At 41.7% G+C, this 21,225-nt stretch overlaps 1 protein-coding gene across 1 annotated transcript in view; it reads right to left on the reverse strand.

The window, feature by feature from the left end:
• LOC116331462 (protocadherin Fat 3) overlaps positions 1–21,225 on the reverse strand; it is a 66,075-nt gene that overhangs the window by 19,262 nt on the left and 25,588 nt on the right. The window contains 30 exon segments of the mRNA XM_039618758.1: positions 48–325; positions 503–700; positions 778–921; positions 1,126–1,263; positions 1,940–2,154; positions 2,270–2,483; positions 3,392–3,570; positions 3,752–3,985; positions 4,081–4,234; positions 6,000–6,196; positions 7,061–7,454; positions 7,570–7,704; positions 7,907–8,359; positions 8,980–9,200; positions 10,684–10,867; positions 10,960–11,067; positions 11,668–11,821; positions 12,145–12,509; positions 13,970–14,500; positions 14,603–14,776; positions 15,062–15,412; positions 15,720–16,001; positions 16,117–16,231; positions 16,327–16,509; positions 16,675–16,796; positions 17,345–17,503; positions 17,743–17,957; positions 18,088–18,298; positions 18,516–18,791; positions 19,327–19,463. Of these exon segments, the coding sequence (XP_039474692.1) occupies positions 48–325; positions 503–700; positions 778–921; positions 1,126–1,263; positions 1,940–2,154; positions 2,270–2,483; positions 3,392–3,570; positions 3,752–3,985; positions 4,081–4,234; positions 6,000–6,196; positions 7,061–7,454; positions 7,570–7,704; positions 7,907–8,359; positions 8,980–9,200; positions 10,684–10,867; positions 10,960–11,067; positions 11,668–11,821; positions 12,145–12,509; positions 13,970–14,500; positions 14,603–14,776; positions 15,062–15,412; positions 15,720–16,001; positions 16,117–16,231; positions 16,327–16,509; positions 16,675–16,796; positions 17,345–17,503; positions 17,743–17,957; positions 18,088–18,298; positions 18,516–18,791; positions 19,327–19,463 (6,721 nt within the window).

Consider the following 21,225-nt stretch of genomic DNA (forward strand, 5'->3'; position numbering starts at 1 on the left):
ATATCGGTGTTTTGTTTTCCTGTGTGTTTGTGTGGTCTAGCGTTCACCTGCCAGGTTCCAGGCCTGGCAGCGCAACAATGCTGCCATCCTGTCTGTTGACCTTAAACATGCTCTTGGGCTGAGGCTTCTGGGTGAATGACAAAACGTCACTCAGGTCACGGTCAGTTGCAGAGATCCGACCGATCGGGCCACCTGGAAAGGTATCCGTGACCATGACGATGAAGATCTCCAGAGGGGAGACAGTCGGCTTGTACTGACTGTTCCCAATGACCCTCAGAAATACCCAGGAAGAGGAGGAGAGACTAGGCTTGCCAGAATCAGTTGCCTGAGAGAGACAAAGTTATAAAAAAAAGTTATAATGACACTTAACAGCAAGGAAAGTTCTACAGTAATAATAAGGTCTTGCTTTAGTGGGTTGAATTTACACTGGTGTTAAAGTTCTCCATAAAAGAAAAGTCTTCATATTAAATAGGCTACTTTTTAAAACCCAAAATTTCCTAACCTGGATTTCAAGAGTGAATTCTCTGGGGGCTTCAGGGCCAAACACACGGTTAGACCTCAGAGTCCCAGTCTGGTCCAAGGAGAAGAAGTTTCCCTCATTTCCTGACTTGATCCGAAACTCAAAGGGAGGACCATTTTTAGGGGAGTCTTTGTCGCTGACTGATAACTGGAGCAGGGTGGTGCCAGCAGCTTGGTTTAGCTGGAAGTAAGAAAGTGAAGTTGAGACAACATTGAACTAATAATATAAATATAGACAGCAAGCACGCTCAAACGTACCTGTATGACCACCGTGGAGTTGGGAGGATTGAAAACTGGGGGGTTATCGTTAACGTCAGAGATATCGATGTTGATTGTGACTGTGGAGGACATCGCAGGAGAGCCACTGTCAAACGCCTGTACCGACAAAGAGTACCTGGACACCTAGGCGGTGAAGAAGAGAATGTGATTGCCATATCTGTATGTACATCAGGCAGTGTGGCAAGCACTCTTATGCTCGCATAATGTGATATTTCATTGAGTGTTGACCTTGATGGGACCTGGTATTTTCTGTCCTGACTGTGCTCATGAACCAGAAAATTACAATTGATTGTTTATGAGATTTTGTACTTAAACATGCATCCTTACAAGTTCTCTGTCAAGCTTCTTGTTGACTTTGAGAAGTCCTGCTACAGGGTCAATCCAGAAGTGGTTGTTTCGGTCACCTTTCAGGATAGAGTAGGTGATACGCCCATTCACTTGGCTATCCAGATCTTCAGCCACTACCTAAAAAACAGACACCCGGAGGGAAAGAAAATGGCCTGATTTCCTTGGGGTCAAATACAAACTGGCTAAAGACCAGAGAGAACGAAGGGATGACAACATTGACTTTGAACCTGAAAATAATCAGGAGTAGATGGACATCAACATGATCAATGTATTAACATTAATAAAAAACAAAATAAAGTCAAATAAAGTTTTCCATCTATCCATTCTCTTCCACTTATCCAATTCAGGGTTTTATTACACTCCAATTAGTTTCAGGACCACGGACAGCACATGAGGTTGCCACTGGGTCAGGGCATATGAGCTTAAGTGCCATAACACTTAACTGTTTTTAGTGGCGGATATACAGAAACTCAGCAGTGTGCACTTTGACAATACGTGAGATATAGATCACAGATAGATACCCAAGATTCATCCACAAAATCTAAAATATGGTGGTACTGTTGACAGCACCAGTTGAAGAGCATAGAAATTTGATTTTCAGATTTCCCCTTGAAGTTATTTAAGTTGTCTTAATACAAGAATGCTATAGAAGGCGATGTCAAAATGTTGTCACACAATTTACAGTCCTACATCAGAGCCTATCATTTACTGCAGCCTGTTTCCAATATAACGCGTCTCTATTGGAGTGATAGGCTATTTTGCCCCATTTAGTAAATCTGGCCTTAAATCTTACCCTTGTAACTGTCTGCCCAACAGATGCATCCTCGCTGACCAGTAAATTGTAGATGTCCTGACTGAAGGCTGGAGCGTTGTCATTGACATCCATAAGTTCAATGGTTACCATTGTAGCTGTGCTAAGAGGAGGGTTGCCATTGTCCCAGGCCTCGATGGTGAGGTAATAGTCCTTACACACCTCAAAGTCCAAATCATCAGCCACTGAAATAGAACCTTAACACACATATCAGTAGATATTCATTTTATTTTTTTTTAAATATCAAAAAAATCCCTGCCTTTAAATTTCACAATAACATGGCACAAGCCACACACAGAGATATCTACTCACCCCATTTCCTGTCTATGGTGAACTTTCCTAACTCATTACCCGAACGGATGTTGTACGTGATCTCAGCATTAGGTCCGATGTCAGCGCTTGTTGCCAGGACTCGCACCACCTCGGTTCCCACGGCTACATCCTCGGGGACAGTTACGGCATAGTCTCTTCTCTGGAAGACTGGAGCATTGTCATTCACATCCAGCACTAAAATGGTCAAATCAACCTGAGGAAGACACACAAGACTGTAAAACAGCACCTAACCACTTCACTGCACTGCTTCCAGCACCAATAGTTCAGTTTCACCACAAGGCAGAAAGGACCGCAAGCACATACAGAAGTTGTACAGAAAAATATGCTTTAGTAATAAAATAGGAAGCTGAGGCAAAAACCAACTAAAATCCATGCCTGCTATAGGGTGAGAGAGTTTGGTAGCTACTTGATGATTGCTGTTTTCACTCTATACAGTACAGAGTCACAAGTTCTATATTGTATAGAGAAATTGCTTGCTTTTATATCATTGTGGCTATGACAAACATCTACTACAAGTAACAGAACAACAACTACTCCTCTGTATATTCCTTTCCTGTATATTCCATTCCTTGTCAGCATTTATGGTCAGTGAATGAGTAAAATTAAAGTTTTCTTCTAAAATAAAACAAAGTTTACTTTTAAATAGCAGCTGTGAGACACAACACAGTTTCAGATTTGCCACGTATCTGTTTTCCACCTTTTCTGCACCGTTTCTCTCTGTAACTGCGTCGTTTTTTTCTGTTCCACACGGTTCATATGACTACGAGCTATCTTAATTAAAATCTAAATGGGGATTTATCTAATCTATTCAAGAATCATGTGTTGTTCACTTGATTTTTTTTTTCAGATTTCAGATTTACCTGAAAAACAAGATTATGTTACCCAAAAAATATAAATGCTGCAAACACTTATAAATGTCAGTTTTGTTCAAAAGTGCATTTTTATTATTCTTTCAATTATTCATTTAATTCAGAACAAGTGGCTTTTTTTGTATCAGGAGCATCAGGGTGTAAATATTTCCTACAGTAACGTTTTTTAGACTTAATATTGATTGTAGACACAATCAATACTGAATCTGGGTCACTTGGACTACGCACCAACCTGTGAGGACAGTGCCCCCTGTTGTCCAGCTCGATCAGTGGCCTGCACACGAACACGATAGGAGTCCCGGCTCTCTCTGTCCAGAGACTTCTCCAGAACTACTACTCCAGTTACCGGGTCGATGGAGAAGAACCCATTCACTGAGTCCACCAGAGAATACAGCACTGTACGGTTCAGACCTGGAAAAAACAGGCAATTTTTCATACTAACTGTTCACAATATATTACATCTTGGCTCATAATCTTGCTCGGACACTAAAACAGTACATTATTTTTAAATAATTTAGAGCTTAAAACTTTTTGAGCTCATCATCACTGCCTGACGTTACTCATCTAACTGCATACCCATACACCAGCTTACCTTCATCTGGGTCGCTGGCTTGTAGACGGGTGAGCAAAGCCTTAGGCGAAGCATTCTCGTACACGCTCGCCAGGTAATGAGTGGATGAGAAGAGGGGGGCATTGTCATTCACATCTAACACTTTGAGAAAAATATCAGAGCGACAGAACAGGCCTCCCCCGTCAGTTGCCTGGGCGATGAGTTTGTAACTGGGGGCCAATTCTCGGTCCATCACAATGGCTGTACGCAACTCACCTAAGGGCATAAATGGGGAGGTATAAAAAGAGATTTGGAAAGTTTTGTTTGTTTGTTTTTGTTACAGACCCTTGAAATTAAATATTTAAATGTACCAGTGTTTGCATCCATGTAGAAATCTTCAACCCCAATGCCAAACAGTGAATACTGGATCTCAGCACTGGAGCCTGAGTCAGCATCTGTTGCACCCACTCTCAGAATGCCCTTGTTAATGGGAACGTCCTCAGGAAAAGAGGTGCTGTACACGGCCTGTGATAACACAAAAGCATATGCAGAAATTAAAGTGCACAGTAATAGTAACACTAACCATTCTAGTTAAAAAAGGCATCTGTCTAATACATTAAAAAGACATGCAACTACTGGCCACTTGATCCATTATTCCAGCTAATAGAACAGGGTCAGCTAAGTTCCCTTTTATCACCCAGTGTCCATTTCTGCCAGTGACTGACTGGAGAAATGGAGCTTAGTGGCCTCACAATTTCATCAAACATGGACCAGCAGCGGCAACGCCAATGTAGCACACCCCACCCTGCTCTGTTGGCTCTGCTGAATCTTCTAACGTTCAGATTTAAAATATTTAAAGGTGAAACACCAAGTAACCAGTCAAAGGTTTGAAAAATGCCAAGAATTTGTTTTATATCATCTTTGTATTTTTGTTTGTTGAACAAAATTAAAATTCAAAGCATTAAATTGGGGATTTTCTAATATTTATAGCCTGATTAATCACTTAACAAAAAAAGCAAAAAAGGAGCAAGCACCAGCTAAGAGCTTGAAATCGTTACTACTAGAAAAACGCCATTACCATTACTACTACTACTAATCTTCCTATGAAAAAAAACATTAGAAAAGATGCCCAAACAGCAGTTAGAGTTCATTCTTGTGGCAATGTGAGTGTCATTTTGATCCAGTTGTTGCTGTCGCCATGTAACGTCAGACTAATCACTTTGTAGTTATAGAGTCTTGGCTCGTGCGAGAAGGGAAAAAAAAGACTATCAGAGGAGAACAGGGAGCATTTCAAGGAGTTTAGAGTTTGGAGGGAAAAAGAAAGTTTCTCAACTAATTATGTGAAACTGAAGAACTGCAGAATTTTACTAAATGAAAGGAGAGCCCCCAGAAGACTTCACAGTCCAATTATTCTCTCATTTCACAAAGATTTTCCTCTCCTAGATTGTCTTTTTGAGGCTAACTCTAAATGTAGGGTGAATGTTGGAGTTGGAAGGTAAGAAATAGCACAAGGGACTCAACTTAATTGGTTTTATCATGATTACTGTCTTTTATTTGTGTAAATTCTCAAACTTGTGTAATTCAAAGAGAACCATTCATCGGTTTAGTACGCTATTAGATTAAGACTGCATTATGCACTCCATAAAAGCACTATGTAAAAGTCAGTTTATACATAAATTACAACACTTGGCCTGAAATATAATACAAAGACAATTTGGCTGAATTCATTTGCAGCAAGTTAGTACTTCGATGCACTTTAGAACAAAGTATCAATATTTGAAGTGAGCAAATCCAGTTTTACTCGTGAAACCACAGACTTTGCTTTTCTTTACTAAGTCATGAATATGCAGATTTGAACATTATTCAACACAGCTGAATTTTCAGAGCTAAGCCAGCGTTAAGATTACCCAGAAGAAAGTTCATCATTGGGGGAACTGGGAATCTCCACTAATCTTGATGCTCTCATTGGGATTGAAAAAGAAAACAATTTAAATGAGACTTAAAATGATTAAAAATTCCTTCTTTGATAAACAGCTTTTGTTTTCCCCATTCAGTCCACAAACACAATGCCCTAACTTACCTTTTCACTAATAAGCATACATGACTGCATGCATGGTCACAAGCAATGCATTCTCTCTGTTTATAGACAGAAAATTAACTGGAATATGGAGACAAACAGCAGATAGAGCCAATTACTCTGCAATGCTCTATACATTCCACAAGCTCCTCTCGGTTTGTTTACTTTGCATATTTTCATTTTGCACACTTTCCATTTGTCTTTATCCCTGACCTGGTTGCAGATGGGTCTGTTGTCATTTGCATCCATGACTGTAACCTCCACTGCGGTGTGAGCGACATAAAGGCCATCGCTGGCAGTGATGTTGAGCAGGTACCAGTCCTGCTGCTCGCGATCCAGCAGACCACTCACATAAACCTTCCACTCCCCCTGCACAAGGGCCAGGCCGAACACTCCCCGTGGATTTCCCCCTGGAGATCATACAGATGAGAATTAAAGCGCTGACACTAAAAAGTGAAGAAAGGAGTGAAGATGTATTGTATTAAATGTAAACAAACTGCGAGTCATTACTCATTCGCAAGATGAATGAGAACAAGGTTCTCTCCAACCGCACATAAAAAATGATCCAGGCATCCTTTGGTGCAATCAATAACCATCTTCATAATGTAAACCAGATGGGTAGGGCAGCAGCCGTGGCCCTTCAAAGTTTAAAAGTTTGACCTTTTATGACACTTTCACTCGGCCGATCTGTATTTTTTAAATGCCAGAAAACAAGGACAAAATACATCATCCACAATCATTACCACACAGTGTGTTGTGAATGGACGTGCTCTAACTCATTATCAAGGTCAGAGTTTTGCTGGAGAGGTCAAGCAATGCTCTTTATTATTTTCCTTCAAAAAAAAAAAAGAGCGAACGCATAAAGTAATGGGTAAGGCTGTGAAAGAGAATGATCAATTCATCAAGTGCATTTCATTAGAAGCACCTGCCTGATAATTCTATCCATCAGCCACGAGCCCGTCCCAGCTGTCATGGTGCAAAAACTTCTTTTTTCTTCACATGAGTGTAGATTAAGATTTTCTACAAAGCATTTTTGTTTCATAGTATAATGGGCACTTTGTAATATTAAAATGAAAAAAAAAATACAAATTAAAGGAAAGCTGTTTTTGGCATATCAGTTCAAATTAATTTATAACTTGACCTTTGGAACAGAAACCATGTTAGACCAATAAATGATTTTGATGCAGCACAGCCTCATCTCGTTGCAAGACGAAGAGTTACTGCAGCACAGAGTGCGCGGGACAGCATTCTGCTAGTTGTCTCAGTGTCCTCACCAGTGATGCAAAAGCTGACGAGGCGGTTTTGATCCGTGCCATCTCGATCTTTGGTTTTCAGAACGGCCACCACTTCACCGAGGGGATCGCTCTCCTTTATGGCACCTCGGTACAACTCCCTCTCAAACAGTGGCGGGTTGTCATTGACGTCTGACACAGTGATGGTCACCACTGTGGTGGAGGAGAGAGGCAGTAACTCGGCCAGATCAGACGCTACTACTTCAAAGCTGTAGCTGGAGCAGGCCTCGTGGTCCATCTGACTCACTGTGGTGATCCAACCTGTTTTACTGTCAATGGCAAAGACAGAAGTGGTAGACACAGGCCCGGAGAAGGAGCTGGCATCCCTTGTCAAGTCTAGATTGTAGGTGAGCAGAGGACCAAGGCTGTAGGTTACCTGCAATTCAAATAAAGGATACATAGCAGCGCCTGTAGCTCTCTGAATTTAGAAAAATGCTTGTTTTAAAGTATCACAAACATATGTTACACAGTTTAACCTGACTGTCACACACCTGCCCATTAGAGCCCCAGTCTGGATCAAGAGCACGCACTTGGACCACTCTGGTCCCCACAGGCATCCCCTCCATCACCGTGGCTACATAGGTGCTGGTCTCAAACAGCGGCTTGTTGTCATTGACATCTAGGATCTATAAAACAATAAATCTGCTTCAGCTGAACAAAGTCTAAATGAAAAGACAGCACAATTACCCCCTTCTTACTATTTTAATTAATTTATCACATAAATCTGCAATTATTTCATAAAATCCATAATTGCATGTGCACATTTCCCTATTCAATTGAAAAACAGAAAGCAAATGCTATCCTTCTATAGTGTATTGTGGTACCAACCTTAACCTCCAGATCTACAGTGGAGACTGACTCAATCAGGTCTCGTCTTGTTGTTGCTGCAACTTTAAAGCGGAAGATGCTGACCTCTTCATAGTCTAGCGGTTTCACCAGACGGATGAGACCAGTCTCCTTCTCCACCAGGAAGGTCCCCTCCTGGTTGCTGTCAAGCGTCTCCCCTGCGATTGCACTAAAGAACCCGGTCTGTCCAGCGCCCATGTACACAGACCCCAGGGCGGTTCCTACCGCTGTGTCCTCAGGGATGGTGAAGGAGTACTGAGGCTGGCTGAACGAGGGAACGAATGCATCTGGAGGGACTACGTGGATGAAGGCGGACACCAGGGAGTGCTTAGCCGGAGAACCACCATCTGTGGCTTTGACAAAGAAGGACAGCACAGTACCCTGGAGGTGGTCCACTGTGCTTTTAGTCATCATCCAGCCACTGTCTGGCTCCACCTGAGCACCAGCAAAATCACAAGGCTATTTAAATCAGCTTTTGGGAGTTTTTTTTTTTAACTGTTGACATTTGTAGTTATGTGTTTAATTCCAAACCACGAGAGTTTTTGCTGTTTTTATATCATTTTGATTAACATTAATAAAATACAAGTAGAACGTCACAGGTTTTATGTGCACAAACTGAACCACAATGCCCTTTGAGCTTCACCTCGACATACAGTGTTTATAAGTTGCAGCTATATTCCTTCAATCCCACGGTGTTTCGTTTTATTTATAGCCCACATTTATTTAAATTTAATTGTATTTTCAAAATTGACTAAAGCATCAACCCTAATGCAACATCATTTTGATTAGATGAGTAAAAATACATAATCTACAGCAAACAGATGGCTTTTAATCCCCTGAAGTGGGGAGGGAGGGTCATGTGAAAACATTCCTTAATTGAAAATCAAGTTTACCGCTAACAGAGTTTGTGCTTTAATGAGTTTTAAATCAATTTGTTGCGGTTTGCATGTGGTTGCATTTTTATGTGGTTTTATGTGTTGCATAGATATTAATTCACGGGATACCTTTTTTACAAAGGGCAGTCAAAAAGAAGTTGAAAAGCAACATGCACTGACCTCCAGAACATCGACCAGAGATAGGCGTGCCTCACTGTAAAGTGAGTATGTGATCCTTCCATTAGACCCAGCATCTGGGTCAGTGGCCTGGATCTGAGTGACAAGCGAACCTTTGGCAACATTTGCTTTAATGCTCATACGATACTCCACTGCTCTGAACCGGGGGGCGTTGTCATTCTCATCTGCGAGAACCACCCGTACTGTGCAAAATGATGCACGGCCTGGAAAATAAAAACACACATACATTTTTTAAATATGCACAAATGATACAGATTAGCCCTGGGTATTGTCACTGATTTCTATAGCTGATTTAATTCTGATTCACAAGGTCCCAATTCGATTTGATTTGATTCAATTTTGAATATTAAAATATTCTGCAGTAGTTTAAACACCGAAGAAAATCAACATTCGAACATTACCTGATGCTGCTGGAGTGAAGCAGAGCAAAGTTACAGAGGTTTTATTAGAGACAGCTAAGTGTTTTGTAATTTGGCAGAATTTGTTTAAATTTCTTCAATACTGAACAGCAGAAATGAGGCTTTCTTGTCAGAGGTCATTTTTGAAAAACAAAACAAAACAACAACAACAAAAAAACACAGAAACTGTTCTTGAAGTACACTGAGAGAGTAAAAGAGCTCTGCAGGAAGTGTGATTTCATCGTAGTGGAAGCAAAACTGCCAAAGCAAGAGGGAATTCATGACGATGTTTATCAATGTGAAGCATAGTTTTGATCTTCTTTTGCTGCTGGTTCAATGTATTTTGCTCGGAGAGTGACGAAACCTGCAGCTTCAGAATCTGTGAGATGTCGGCTTTCAGTACCCGACGGGGTGTCTGCCTACGAGCCAAGGTTTGTGTTTACATCTTTTTGCGGAATCCGTTTACTTGCTCTCATTTGTTGTTTTAACTGTTTGGCGGTTGTTGGAATAGTTTCGTGAGATTCTCAGGTTAAAGCAAAATACATTTATAATTAAAAATCGATTTAGGATTAATGAATCGATGCACAACAGGAAAAAAGTCTATGCACCTTCAACGCAACATGCTAACGCATGGTTAGCATGGATGTTCCTGGCTGTGAATGATGGCACAAAGTTTACTAAAGTAAACTGCAGGGGCACTCCCGCAAAGAAGAAGCTAATGAAGGAAATTTGCCCAAGGCTAAAGCTATCCAGATGTCAGAGGCCAGCAGCCTCAATATGAGCAATGGAAGCATCAACGCAGTTACCAGGAAAGTTGTGAAGACAAGTGAAAAAGAGGAAAGGGTTGTTTTCCTGTTATTTGTAATTCCTGTAATATAAAAATGCTGGTAAATGATGATCTAAGTAACCAACATTTGTTTTGTTATATAAATCTACTGCACCTGCTTTTTTTTTTTGGTGAAGGTCAAGTAAAGGTGGGTGTACAGCAGCTCAATTTCAGTCAATTATTTATAACTCTTTCCAGTAGCAGAGCTCTTTATTTTCAGTTATTTCAGTGAGAGCAGTTTGGGGTGAAATAACTTAAATAAACTTTTTAAACTTAAAAGTATTTTGTGTTGAAGAAAAGTTGATTTGTATTTTTATATGCTCTCAGTTATTGTTATTAGAAAGAAAATCTGGTCATGCGGAGAAATAAAACAGGAAAATGAAATTTGCCAAGAAAATTGCAATCGGAGAATCTCTACTTATATTAGCTGATTTGAAGATGGCTTTTTAGGGAAACAGTTACCTCCACCATCCAGGGCCATCACAGTTAGCACCATGTCCTTGTTGAAAGGATTTTCTCGGTCTAATTTCTGAACAGTGGAAATCACCCCATCTGCATCAATGGTGAACTGAGTTTTCCCCAGGTCGTTGATGAACGAGTAGGTGATCTGTCCGTACAGTCCCGAGTCCTCATCTGTTGCGCGGACCTGTATGTCCACACATAAATTCATCAATATTCCTCATTATGTTAGTTCGTATTCATTAATTGTGCTTCAGTGCACTGAAAAAGTGAAATTACCTGAATGACCTTTGACCCTTCCGGTGCATTTTCCTGGACCTCAGCCAAGTAGAACCTCTGGCTAAATACTGGGCTGTACAGGTTAGCTCCCAGGACACGTACAATCACCTGTGAATCACCATCGCAACATCACTCCATCATCATCAACCTCACTGTCTGCTGACATGTTGCTGTTGCCATCCCAATAAACATCACCGGCTGATTTGTCAAACACGATCAAATCAAAAAGGCACAGCAGTAGTAAGAACACCAGGGTTGTGAATAATTAGTTACTGATTTGAATTACACACGAGCCACAGATACTGACACCTCCGTGAAGAACTGCTGCACACATATTTCATGCATGTCAGAAGAAGAACTTTAAGAATGTGGTGATGTGTTATTGCAACAGAAATGTGTGATATATGACCCAACCCCCCCCTCAAATCTCCCATTTGTAATTACCACTAAGAGACAGATGTGAGTATTTTTTCCAGCTGGCAGCTTATCCTCAAAGTAAATCTGATACGGCGAGACATTAACCTCCCACTGCGGAGCTGGCAGTTGTGAGAAACAGCAGTTACACTGAGCAGCGGCGAAGGTTGGTAATAATTTTGACAGGCCGGTGAAGAAGGTCAGCCCACTTTTTGTGTATAAGGACTACTGAGACTTAAAAAAAGACCAAATCAGCTGACAGAACTAATACGTAACTGCCAAAAGTTGTCTCACCTGAGCAGTGCTGGTGAAGACTCCATCCGACACAGACACATTGAGTTGATAGGAGAGTTTCATGCCTTGTCTCCTCTTGTTAGACAGACGAAGCACCCCCGTATCTGGCTCCATCATAAAAGTCATTTTCTCATTTCCTGAGAGAATACTGTACCTGAAGGCGGAGGAAGAAGAGAGAGCTTGTGTTGCTTACGGTCTACAAAGTTATTTTGCTCAAGAGGTGCTGCAAATTACAAGTGTCTACTTGTCTTGAGGGGGTGCTGAGCCAAAACTGCTTGAGAAAAATCTAAATAAAGCCTCATGTGAAACTGAACCAGGATTACTGGGATTTTAGTAAACCAAAACACAGCACTGTGCTTTTCAAGAGGTGACAATCTGAAAAATTCTTAAAGAGGATTTTCATCTAGGTTCAACGGTAAAACAATTCTACAGAGAAAACACAGAATCTGTAACTTCTCAAAGCGTCTTTTTCCTTACCTCAGCCTACTGGCATCACAGATGTCAGCATCTGATGCCTGAACACAAGTCACAAAGTGTCCTTTGGGAGCCAGCTCGCTGACAAAGGCCTCGTACAGCATTTGGCTGAAATTAGGTGGGTTGTCATTGGTGTCAGTTACAGTCACGGAGACAGTAACATCACTGCTAAGGGCAGGGTCTCCGCTGTCCGTCGCCCTGACAATGAAGTTGTGGCGCTGGATGAGCTCATAGTCGAGCAGACGTGCCGTGTATATCAGCCCGCTGTTACTGTCGATGCTGAAGTAGTCGGTGCTGTTGTAGATGTCAGATAGGATCTGGTAACTCACCACGGCGTTCTTTTCTGTGTCCTGGTCTTGGGCAAACACCTACACGGAGAGTTACATTCAATTGTGTCCTGCCTCATGCATTATTCAAGATAAGGGCTGATTTGCTTACCCCACACATACTCTGTGGGCACAGCACCACCACTGCAGCCAATTGAAAAAGTAAATAACGTTCCAGATTTAACTGAGAATAGGATAGAAAGACATCTAAAACCTTGTCAAAGCATTTGTCTAACATTCAGCATGAACATTTTGAGGGATACAACTATATTTACAAAAATAAAGTAATATAATATAAAAATCTTAAAAGTTGTGATATAATGTTAAAGGAAATAAAAGGTTTTGAAATTTGGTCCCCTGTTTTTTATGTCTGTGACTTGAGCAATGTAACGCCACAATTGGGTCAAAGTTGGAAGTGAGTTTGTGCAGTTAACTTTTAAAACATGCATGATTTTCAAATATATGAAGGCCAGCTGTACCTATAATAAATAGGTTCTGAGAAACTGATATTTTGATATTGAGAAGCTACAAAAAACACAGCACACAACCACTAGAGGTCACTGAAATAAGCAAAAATGTATTTTGGCATTTTGGTTTCTTAGACTTAAATAATTATTTTGCCTTGTAAAACAATGGGAAGCCACACTGTTTCACCAGGCTGCGCCAGTCAGATCACCTACTTGTTCATCAATGACCTGGGATGTTCATGTTATGTTAACACAGGCCACTTGTGTTAATTTAACTGATGTGGTTACCATACTTGATTTTATTTACAGATTTGTACATTTATAGACCAAACATTTCTCCCCAATTTTCACTAAAGTTGAAAAAGCTGACCTTCATACCAAGGACGACCACCAAAATTTTTAGGTTATCAAAGTTACCTTTATATTTTGCCCATTATAGCCATTCAGAGCTAATAAACAGAAACTTAGGTCATCACTTAGCGACTGTTTCGTGTACTAATACCAAACCATTTGGCATCCCTTTTTGGTTGTCCAGAAATTCATTATTTGACTGCTGAGGCAGAGATGTGCTTTTGATCAGATCAAATATGACCCACATGGTGAACAACACTGCACTACCACAGAGCAAGAGCAAAGCTCATTTTAAGGCTCAGTGAGTATGCTCAGTGATTACAAGATCCTGTTCTTAAAGCTGTTTCTTTTACATTTTAATGGTAGTAAAAAGGGGCACAAGCCTACAGTATTTTGCTGACTGACTTAAAAAGATGTGAGAAAAATCCAAATTCAATCATATGATGTTCTCATCTTGTAAACAGAAATATGTTCCTGAATGAAAAAAGAGCACTATTGTATTAAAGGTCAAGGACTTCCACTGGGAAATTTCTAGGCAAATATCACACCATCTTCCCATGAATAAATGAGCTATCCACAATGCTGCTGAAGTGACTCTTAAGTGTAAACACTCATTCAGTTAAAGCACACACTGGACTGACTGAGTAAACACAGGCGTGCGCACACACACACACACACACACACCTGTAAGACGGGCGTTCCAATCATGGAGTTCTCAGAGAGCACAGCTGAGTATGAGGTGTTCAGGAACAGCGGTGGGTTATCGTTCACGTCCAGCATGACAATGTCCACATCGACCTCCGACTTAGCTCCGGTCAGTGTATCGGTAGCCTTCACCGTTAAACGGTAATACTGTGTGGTCTCATAGTCTAACGGGTAAATCACACGGATGATTCCTGTGTCAAAGCCAATGTCAAACTGGAGGGAAGGGTCTCCATCTGTGATGGTGAAGATGACGCTCTGGCCCTCGGGACTACTGGCATTGATACACAAGACAGAGGTGGAGACATCCACATCCTCTTTGACAGTGACACCATAAAAAGGCTTGTCAAATACTGGCATAGCTTTATTTACTACACTAACAGGGAGCTCCACCTCACTGGACAGAGGAGGGAAGCCACCGTCAGTCGCCACGAGGATCAGTTTGTACTCTGCGTTAGATAAATCTGCCTCGAAGGCTCTCTTTAAGGTCAGCTCTCCTGTCACAGGGTGCACCTGCATGGGATTTATAGACATTAATTAGTCCAACTCATGAATTTGCACAATTATAACATTTTACAGCCTCCCATATAAAATAAGGGAAGATGTTTCACTTACTTGAAAGTTTCTGTGCTGCTCCTTAAGGCTGTACGTCACTTGTCCATTCCGACTGTAGTCTTTGTCAGTAGCTGAGACCCTGAAAACACTTGATCCTGGCTGTGCTTCTACCTGCACTACAGCGTAGTATGGAAGGTTCACAAACTGTGGAGAGTTGTCGTTTACATCCTCCACCTAGAAGATTTGATTTTAAGAAAACATAATGGGGTCATTTTAAAGCTACTGTTCAACAACACAAACAATCTCTTGACCACTGCACCACTGTCCTACCAAATTAGTCTATAACAAAAACACATTCAAGCCACAATGTAAAATGTATTTAAAGCATTCTAAACCAAAGGAATTGAAAACACAGGACTGCCCCAATACACCCAAGTCTGCATTACTGTAAATGTGGAGGATGGACAGAAAAAACAACAACTAGAAGCATTCTTGCAGATAGATGATTTCCATACCTACCTGTACTTGCACGATCACCCTAGCCACCCTCAATATTTCATCTTCCCTGCTGACCTCCACCACCAATTCATAACTGTCCTTCTCCTCTCTGTCAAAAGGCACACCGGTAGTGAACACTGCTCCACAAGTGGGCCGAATGCTGAAGCGCCCAACGGGGTTCAGCAGAGTGTACTTGAGTGGCTCGTTGAGGCGGTGACCAACTGTGCTCACCACAGTCACTAAGGTGATATTGGGTATGTTCTCGGGGATGGAGGCAGAGTAGACTGGGAAGGTGAAGAGAATTCCGCTGTCTATAGCTTCTCGGACAAGCACCGTGACCAATGTCATGCTGGAAAAACGTCCATCCCAAACCTTAAAGAAAGGAGAATGTAATGCTGGAGTGTTTTTTTTCTTAGCTGAATTTGACTGCCCTTATTTTCTTAATAAAAACAGTAAAATAATTCTGCATGTAATCCTGGGTCAGAAAATCCTGAGTCATGCAGATGAGGTATCCCACATCAAGTCACCAAATAATTTTGGGCTCTATGTGCACAACTCTGCATTGACCCAGGAATCTGACTTTCTGGAGGAAATCATTATTATCTTTACCCAGCTTAGTCCAGATAGCAGCATGCTGAAAAGACTTTCAAATGGTATGTCATGTCCACTGATGACCTACCTTCACATTGAAGCGATAACGGTCTTTATTGAGGTTCTGATTGATGACGGTCACAACTCCAGTGTATGGCTCAACAGAAAAGAACTCCACATTGCTGTCCACCAAAGAGTAAAGTAGCTGTGGTGTGATAGACTTGTCAGGGTTAAGTGTGGGGTCAGAGGTCACATCGGGGTCAAGAGCCTTAACCCTAAGGACCTCTACACCCATGTAGGTAGGCAACAAGAGGATTGTCTCGTAAGTGTCCTGGGAAAACTTTGGGGGCGAGTCATTGATGTTGATCACCTAAGACGTGGTACACAGGGAGTGAAAATAATGTTGAGAAATGACTACGATAACGCAGAACTCAAAGTGAGTGTTTATGAGACAATGAAAGCTGATTCATATGTTATTTGCTTACCTTTATAAGTACCTCTGCTGGGCTGTCAGCATCCCGTGGAGGCTGGCCACTATCTCTAACGTGAACCCGAAAGACGAACTCAGAGAAGGTTTCATAGTCCAGACTGGCAATCGTTCTAAAAATCATTTAAACAAACCCAGTGTATATCAACTTATAAGGAAATTAATCAGATCAATAGTGATGCAACTTCTGCACAGCACTATCACCTACCGGATCGATCCAGTCCCAGAGTCCACGCTGAAGAACATCCGAGCAGTCTCGCCTATGATCTCGAACACTAACAGGGCATTGTGGTTGCGATCCTTATCAGTTGCCTGGATGACCAAAGGGTTACCGTCCTCTGCCAGGACCACACTGTTGATTGGAGCAGCCTCGCTGACTACGCCGACATACCTGTTAGGAGAAAAAGGTAACGCTGATGTCAGTCAAATATTCCTTAGGTCGGTCGAGAAAATCACTTTTTAACACTCAACAAGCCTACACACAAAAAGACAGAGCAGCATGTCAATGTCAAAGCTTTAGTTATATCTGCAAATCAACTATGACCACCACTAATACCTGATTTGTTGGAATACAGGTGGGCTGTCGTTCACATCCACTACTTGTATGATGACGGAGGTGCTGGCTTCCACTCCAGCCATGCTCAGGGCACGCACCACCAGAAAGTAAGATGTTGTTTGCTGGCAAAACAAAGAAATCCAGTTAAATTGTTTAAAAAAAACAAATTCAATTTAGATCCGATGTAAAGCCAGCTTTTTTTGCATAAAGAAGAACGTGACAGTGGCTTTAAAAATAATGCTATAAATCTTTGTAAATAGAAACAAAAATCACGTAAATATTTCATGTTACCATCCTTTCCCTTTCCAACAATACCTTGTTCTCAGGGTATATTTAAACAAGTGACTGAAATGACAGCTTGTTAGAAGCATCTTGGAGAACCTCTGCATATTTATGCACTCTCAGTTACCTTTTTCTCATCTAATCACAGTGAGTGATTAGATGTAATGTTGATTACGGCTCTGAGGGCCACACCATCTGTTCCAGGACTGCTTGTTTGCTGTTGCTTTTTTTGGCTCAATGTAATTCTTTATGACTGACTATATATTTGGGTCAAAGGCACACATACAAAATGCACTAGGGACAGAACAGAAGCCCCTCGTACCCACTGTTTGACTGCTAAGCATCTATACAGCCAATATATAACCAAAAAAGAAAAACATTAACAAACCTCAAAGTCCAGCGGTTTGCGTGTAGTGATTACACCGGTATGGTGGTTAATAAAGAAGCAGCGCTCCTCGTTGCCTCTGGTGATGTCATAAATGATTGCTGAGCGGCTGAGGGCGCTAACAGTGATCACGTAAGTTCCAGTTTTGCTGTTCTCCATAATCTATAAAGCCAAAGAGTGAAAATATACAGGTAGATTTTCAGAACTTGAGTGAGTTGTATAGACTGTTTTTTGAAAAATATTATTCTTACCTCCTGTATATCTGTCTAGACATTTAACCTCTATACACACATACCGCCTTCAAGCCTGTTTTTATTCCTCCTATCTCTCCCACCCTCTCCAGCCTTCTCCCTTCAGACAGTAATTTATCTCTAACTTTATTTATTTATTTATTTTTTTACCTCAGCCTGATACTCCTTCTGAGAGAATTTCGGTTTGGAGAAGTCTGAGAGGATCAAGGAAATGCGAACTGAAGCGGTGGCCATTAATGGGGGAAATCCACTGTCTGTGACGCGCACACTGAGGGTGTAAAAGCCTAAAGAAGTGAGGTCCAGTTCCTTGGCAATGAAGATAAGGCCCGTGGTATTATCAATGCCAAACACACCACCGGTGTTACCTGAAAGTAGCAGAAAGGTTACAGACACTATTAAAGGAGGATATTCCAGTCACAGGTCACTACACTGTTTAAAGCACAAGCACAGATACAAATCAAAATGAGAATAATTTTCTTGCAGATTGCACCGTACCTGCTTCTATAGTATAGGTGAGCTGCCCATTAATCCCATTGTCTTTGTCTAGGGCCGTCACCTGCACTACAGACGTGCCTACAGAAAAAGTCTCGTAGGCCGTAGCATCGTATACGGTGCTGGTGAAGTAGGGAATGTTATCATTGGAATCTTCCACTGCCACCAGGATACGAGCCAGGTCACGGTTAAATGGAAACTCCTGATCCTTGACCTACAGCAGCAAACGAGAGATGAATATGGATAGAGCTGTACGAGGTGATAAAAGAACAAAATCAGCAAAAATTAAGTGAGGCAGACACGGTTGCCAAAACGGACATAATTTATTGGATAGCACAGTGGCGCATAGAGACTCACAGTAAAACATCCAAGCTCACACACACACATAGAGACACACGAGAACAGATTGTCATCCATGTTTCCTTTCTCACCATAATAGTGAGGATGTGCTGTGTCCGGGCTTCATAGTCGAGCCTGTCTGCGGTGTAGACGACTCCTGTGCCAGGATTGACCCTAAACAGCCTCATACTGGCCGGGTCTACGCTGCCATAGATGGAGAAGCTCAAACGGGCACGCTCATCAATGTCTGATGCTCTGACCCGCAGCAGCTCCATGTCAACTGGTATGTCCTCAGATACGCTGACATCATAAGCTGGCAGAGAAAAAACTGGAGGGTTGTCGTTGCTGTCCTGTATTCGAATGAACACCTGAGTGATGAAGAGATAGAAGAGGAAATCTGCATAGTCAGCGTAGTGGCAAACAGCGATAGGAGACTTGGAGTCGAATTAGCTTCGGTAACTGACAATCCTCAATCCAATTGTAGAGTAAATGCAAGGCTCAGACACGACTGAACACTATTTGCATTAAGACAAGGCCCTATTTATGACAGACTTGTAAGCCAGAGTGAGCATTGTCCAAGAGGCATGAGGTTCTTTTTGTATCTTGACCTTTATTTGCCCAGAGTAATCCCATTAATTCTCTGATATCAAGGATTTCCCTTACAAGATATACCCAGTAGGGGAGCCCCGACAGCAGGAGCCCAGGGAATGTCAAAGGCAGGGCAACAAAAGCACATTTCATAGTCAGTATGAGATAATTTCAGAAAAACCGAGCACAAGCGGAGGAAGCGAAGCTGAGCGTAAACAGTTCCCCGTGAAAAGAGGGAACAATAATTTAATTTGATGTGGGTCTGGGGCGTATGAGAGGCAGCGCCAGCGCATAACAAATCAAAACTCTGTGTACCTGTGCTGTGGCAAAGTTGGTCCCATCTGTCACCTGTACCGTCATGTTGTACACAGACTGCACCTCCGCATCAAGGGGCTTGGCCACGACTAGAGTCCCCACCCCCAGTTGGAGGTCAAACTGCATGTCAAAGCTCCCTGGAATAAATGAACACACACACACCCACCCCCGCACACACACATAGTGTCAGCCTTTTAGTATTCGCACTGCATATTAGACTCAGGTGCTCTAAGTTATTACTGTGTAATTGTTTTGGCCAGGTGCCTTCGTCTGGAGCTGGAGGGACTGTGAAATAAAATGAACTGAAATGCAATGTGATGTAGCACCAAACCCACTTGGCAGCCTGAGAGCTGTTAACAGCCACGCAAACATCTGTCTTATCACTCCAAAACACAACCCATCTCAGAGATCAAAAACCCGCAGCAGGGTCTTTTCCACGGGCGGTGAGTGTACAGTTTAAAGGCTTAATGTTTGATTAAAGTGAGGGAGGGGATTGATATGTGTTAGGTATTCGGTACCATCCTTCCTCTCATTCCAGCTTCTCTCCCGAGATATCTGGGAGCCTGAGCACCCCTCAGCATATGAATACTGATTGGGCATTTTTCACACAACCACTGATGCGTGTTGAGTGGGAGCAAAATACAGGATCTCACATTGTTTATTTATTTATTTTTTGTTCTACTTTTCATGGCAGAGCAGTGGGTCAATTCAACGCTACGAGGGATCAATCTCACAGCATTTAGAAAAAAGAAAATTACAGTATGTAATCACTAGTTTCTTTTCCTGTCAGGGTGGAATGATGCCTCAGAGTTCTGTTATTAATCCAGGAAGAGCACGCCAGATAAGAAAGCCGTATAAGAATCAAACTCTTCTGTCTATCTATATCACAAAATCACATTCAGTGCCATAAAAATGATTAAGAACACAAATATTTCTCTAGTGTGATTAAAAAGAAATGCAGTACAAACAAGCAATCATATGCAAAACTCTCAAACTATACATGGCCCCTAACAAATGTAAGCAAAGTATCACATATTTTCAGCTCTGGCTTTGGTCTCCACCAGAGGAATACAATCTGCCTCTTTAGTTGCTAAACGCTCCAGTGCAGCTTCAGCTCCACAGTTGTTTGCAGTGGCTGACCAATGATGCACAAAGCAGGGAGAGTGATCCGAAATACTAATGCTGCCGGGCTTGACAGTAAAGCACTGGGCTAGAGCTCTGTGAAGTTCTGTAAATCTGAGGAGCACCTGAAAATGTGGGTGGTAAATCTCTGAGGGGTCATTTATACTGTAAGAGCGATTCCTCTCACATTTCTTAGTACTTGTTTTAGTCACTGTAAGGTTTATCCATAACTGCTAAAAAACAGTGAGGTGCATTTGAATTCAGCCCTAAGTGGAAACATTAAAATAGCCTGTTGTTTTATAAAAATACTGTATGGAGGCCTTATGGAAGGGGGAGCAGAATCATTACAGGCTGCTTCTATCAGAAATGCAGTAACTTTCCAAAGTAGCTACAATGTAGCTGAACTAATGGCACAAACCTGTCCTGTGTGGGCAGAGATAATGATAGCGCATAGTATTAGTGGAGCTGTGTGAGATTACTATTCCAAACTCAGATCGATCACTTCTGCCTTTGGCTAAACAAGGTCATGGAACTGCGTGCTACATTTCCTGGATTTCCTTAATTTCTTCAAACCTGCAGCATTTGGGGGAAAAGGTGTGGCAAAATTAGCTTTGACCCGACCTGTGTCAAGCGAGCAGTTTCTTCCACATGCATTCTGAGGAATGTAGAACATTTCTCTGGCAGGGCGCCCGCCTTAAAGGTGAGAGAGAGGAAAGAAAAAAGAGAATATAAATATTCATGAAGTCTGGATATCCTTGTGATCAAAGGTTTGGATGA

This window comes from Oreochromis aureus, linkage group 10 (assembly GCF_013358895.1).
Source record: "Oreochromis aureus strain Israel breed Guangdong linkage group 10, ZZ_aureus, whole genome shotgun sequence".
Classification (NCBI taxonomy): Eukaryota; Metazoa; Chordata; class Actinopteri; order Cichliformes; family Cichlidae; genus Oreochromis; species Oreochromis aureus.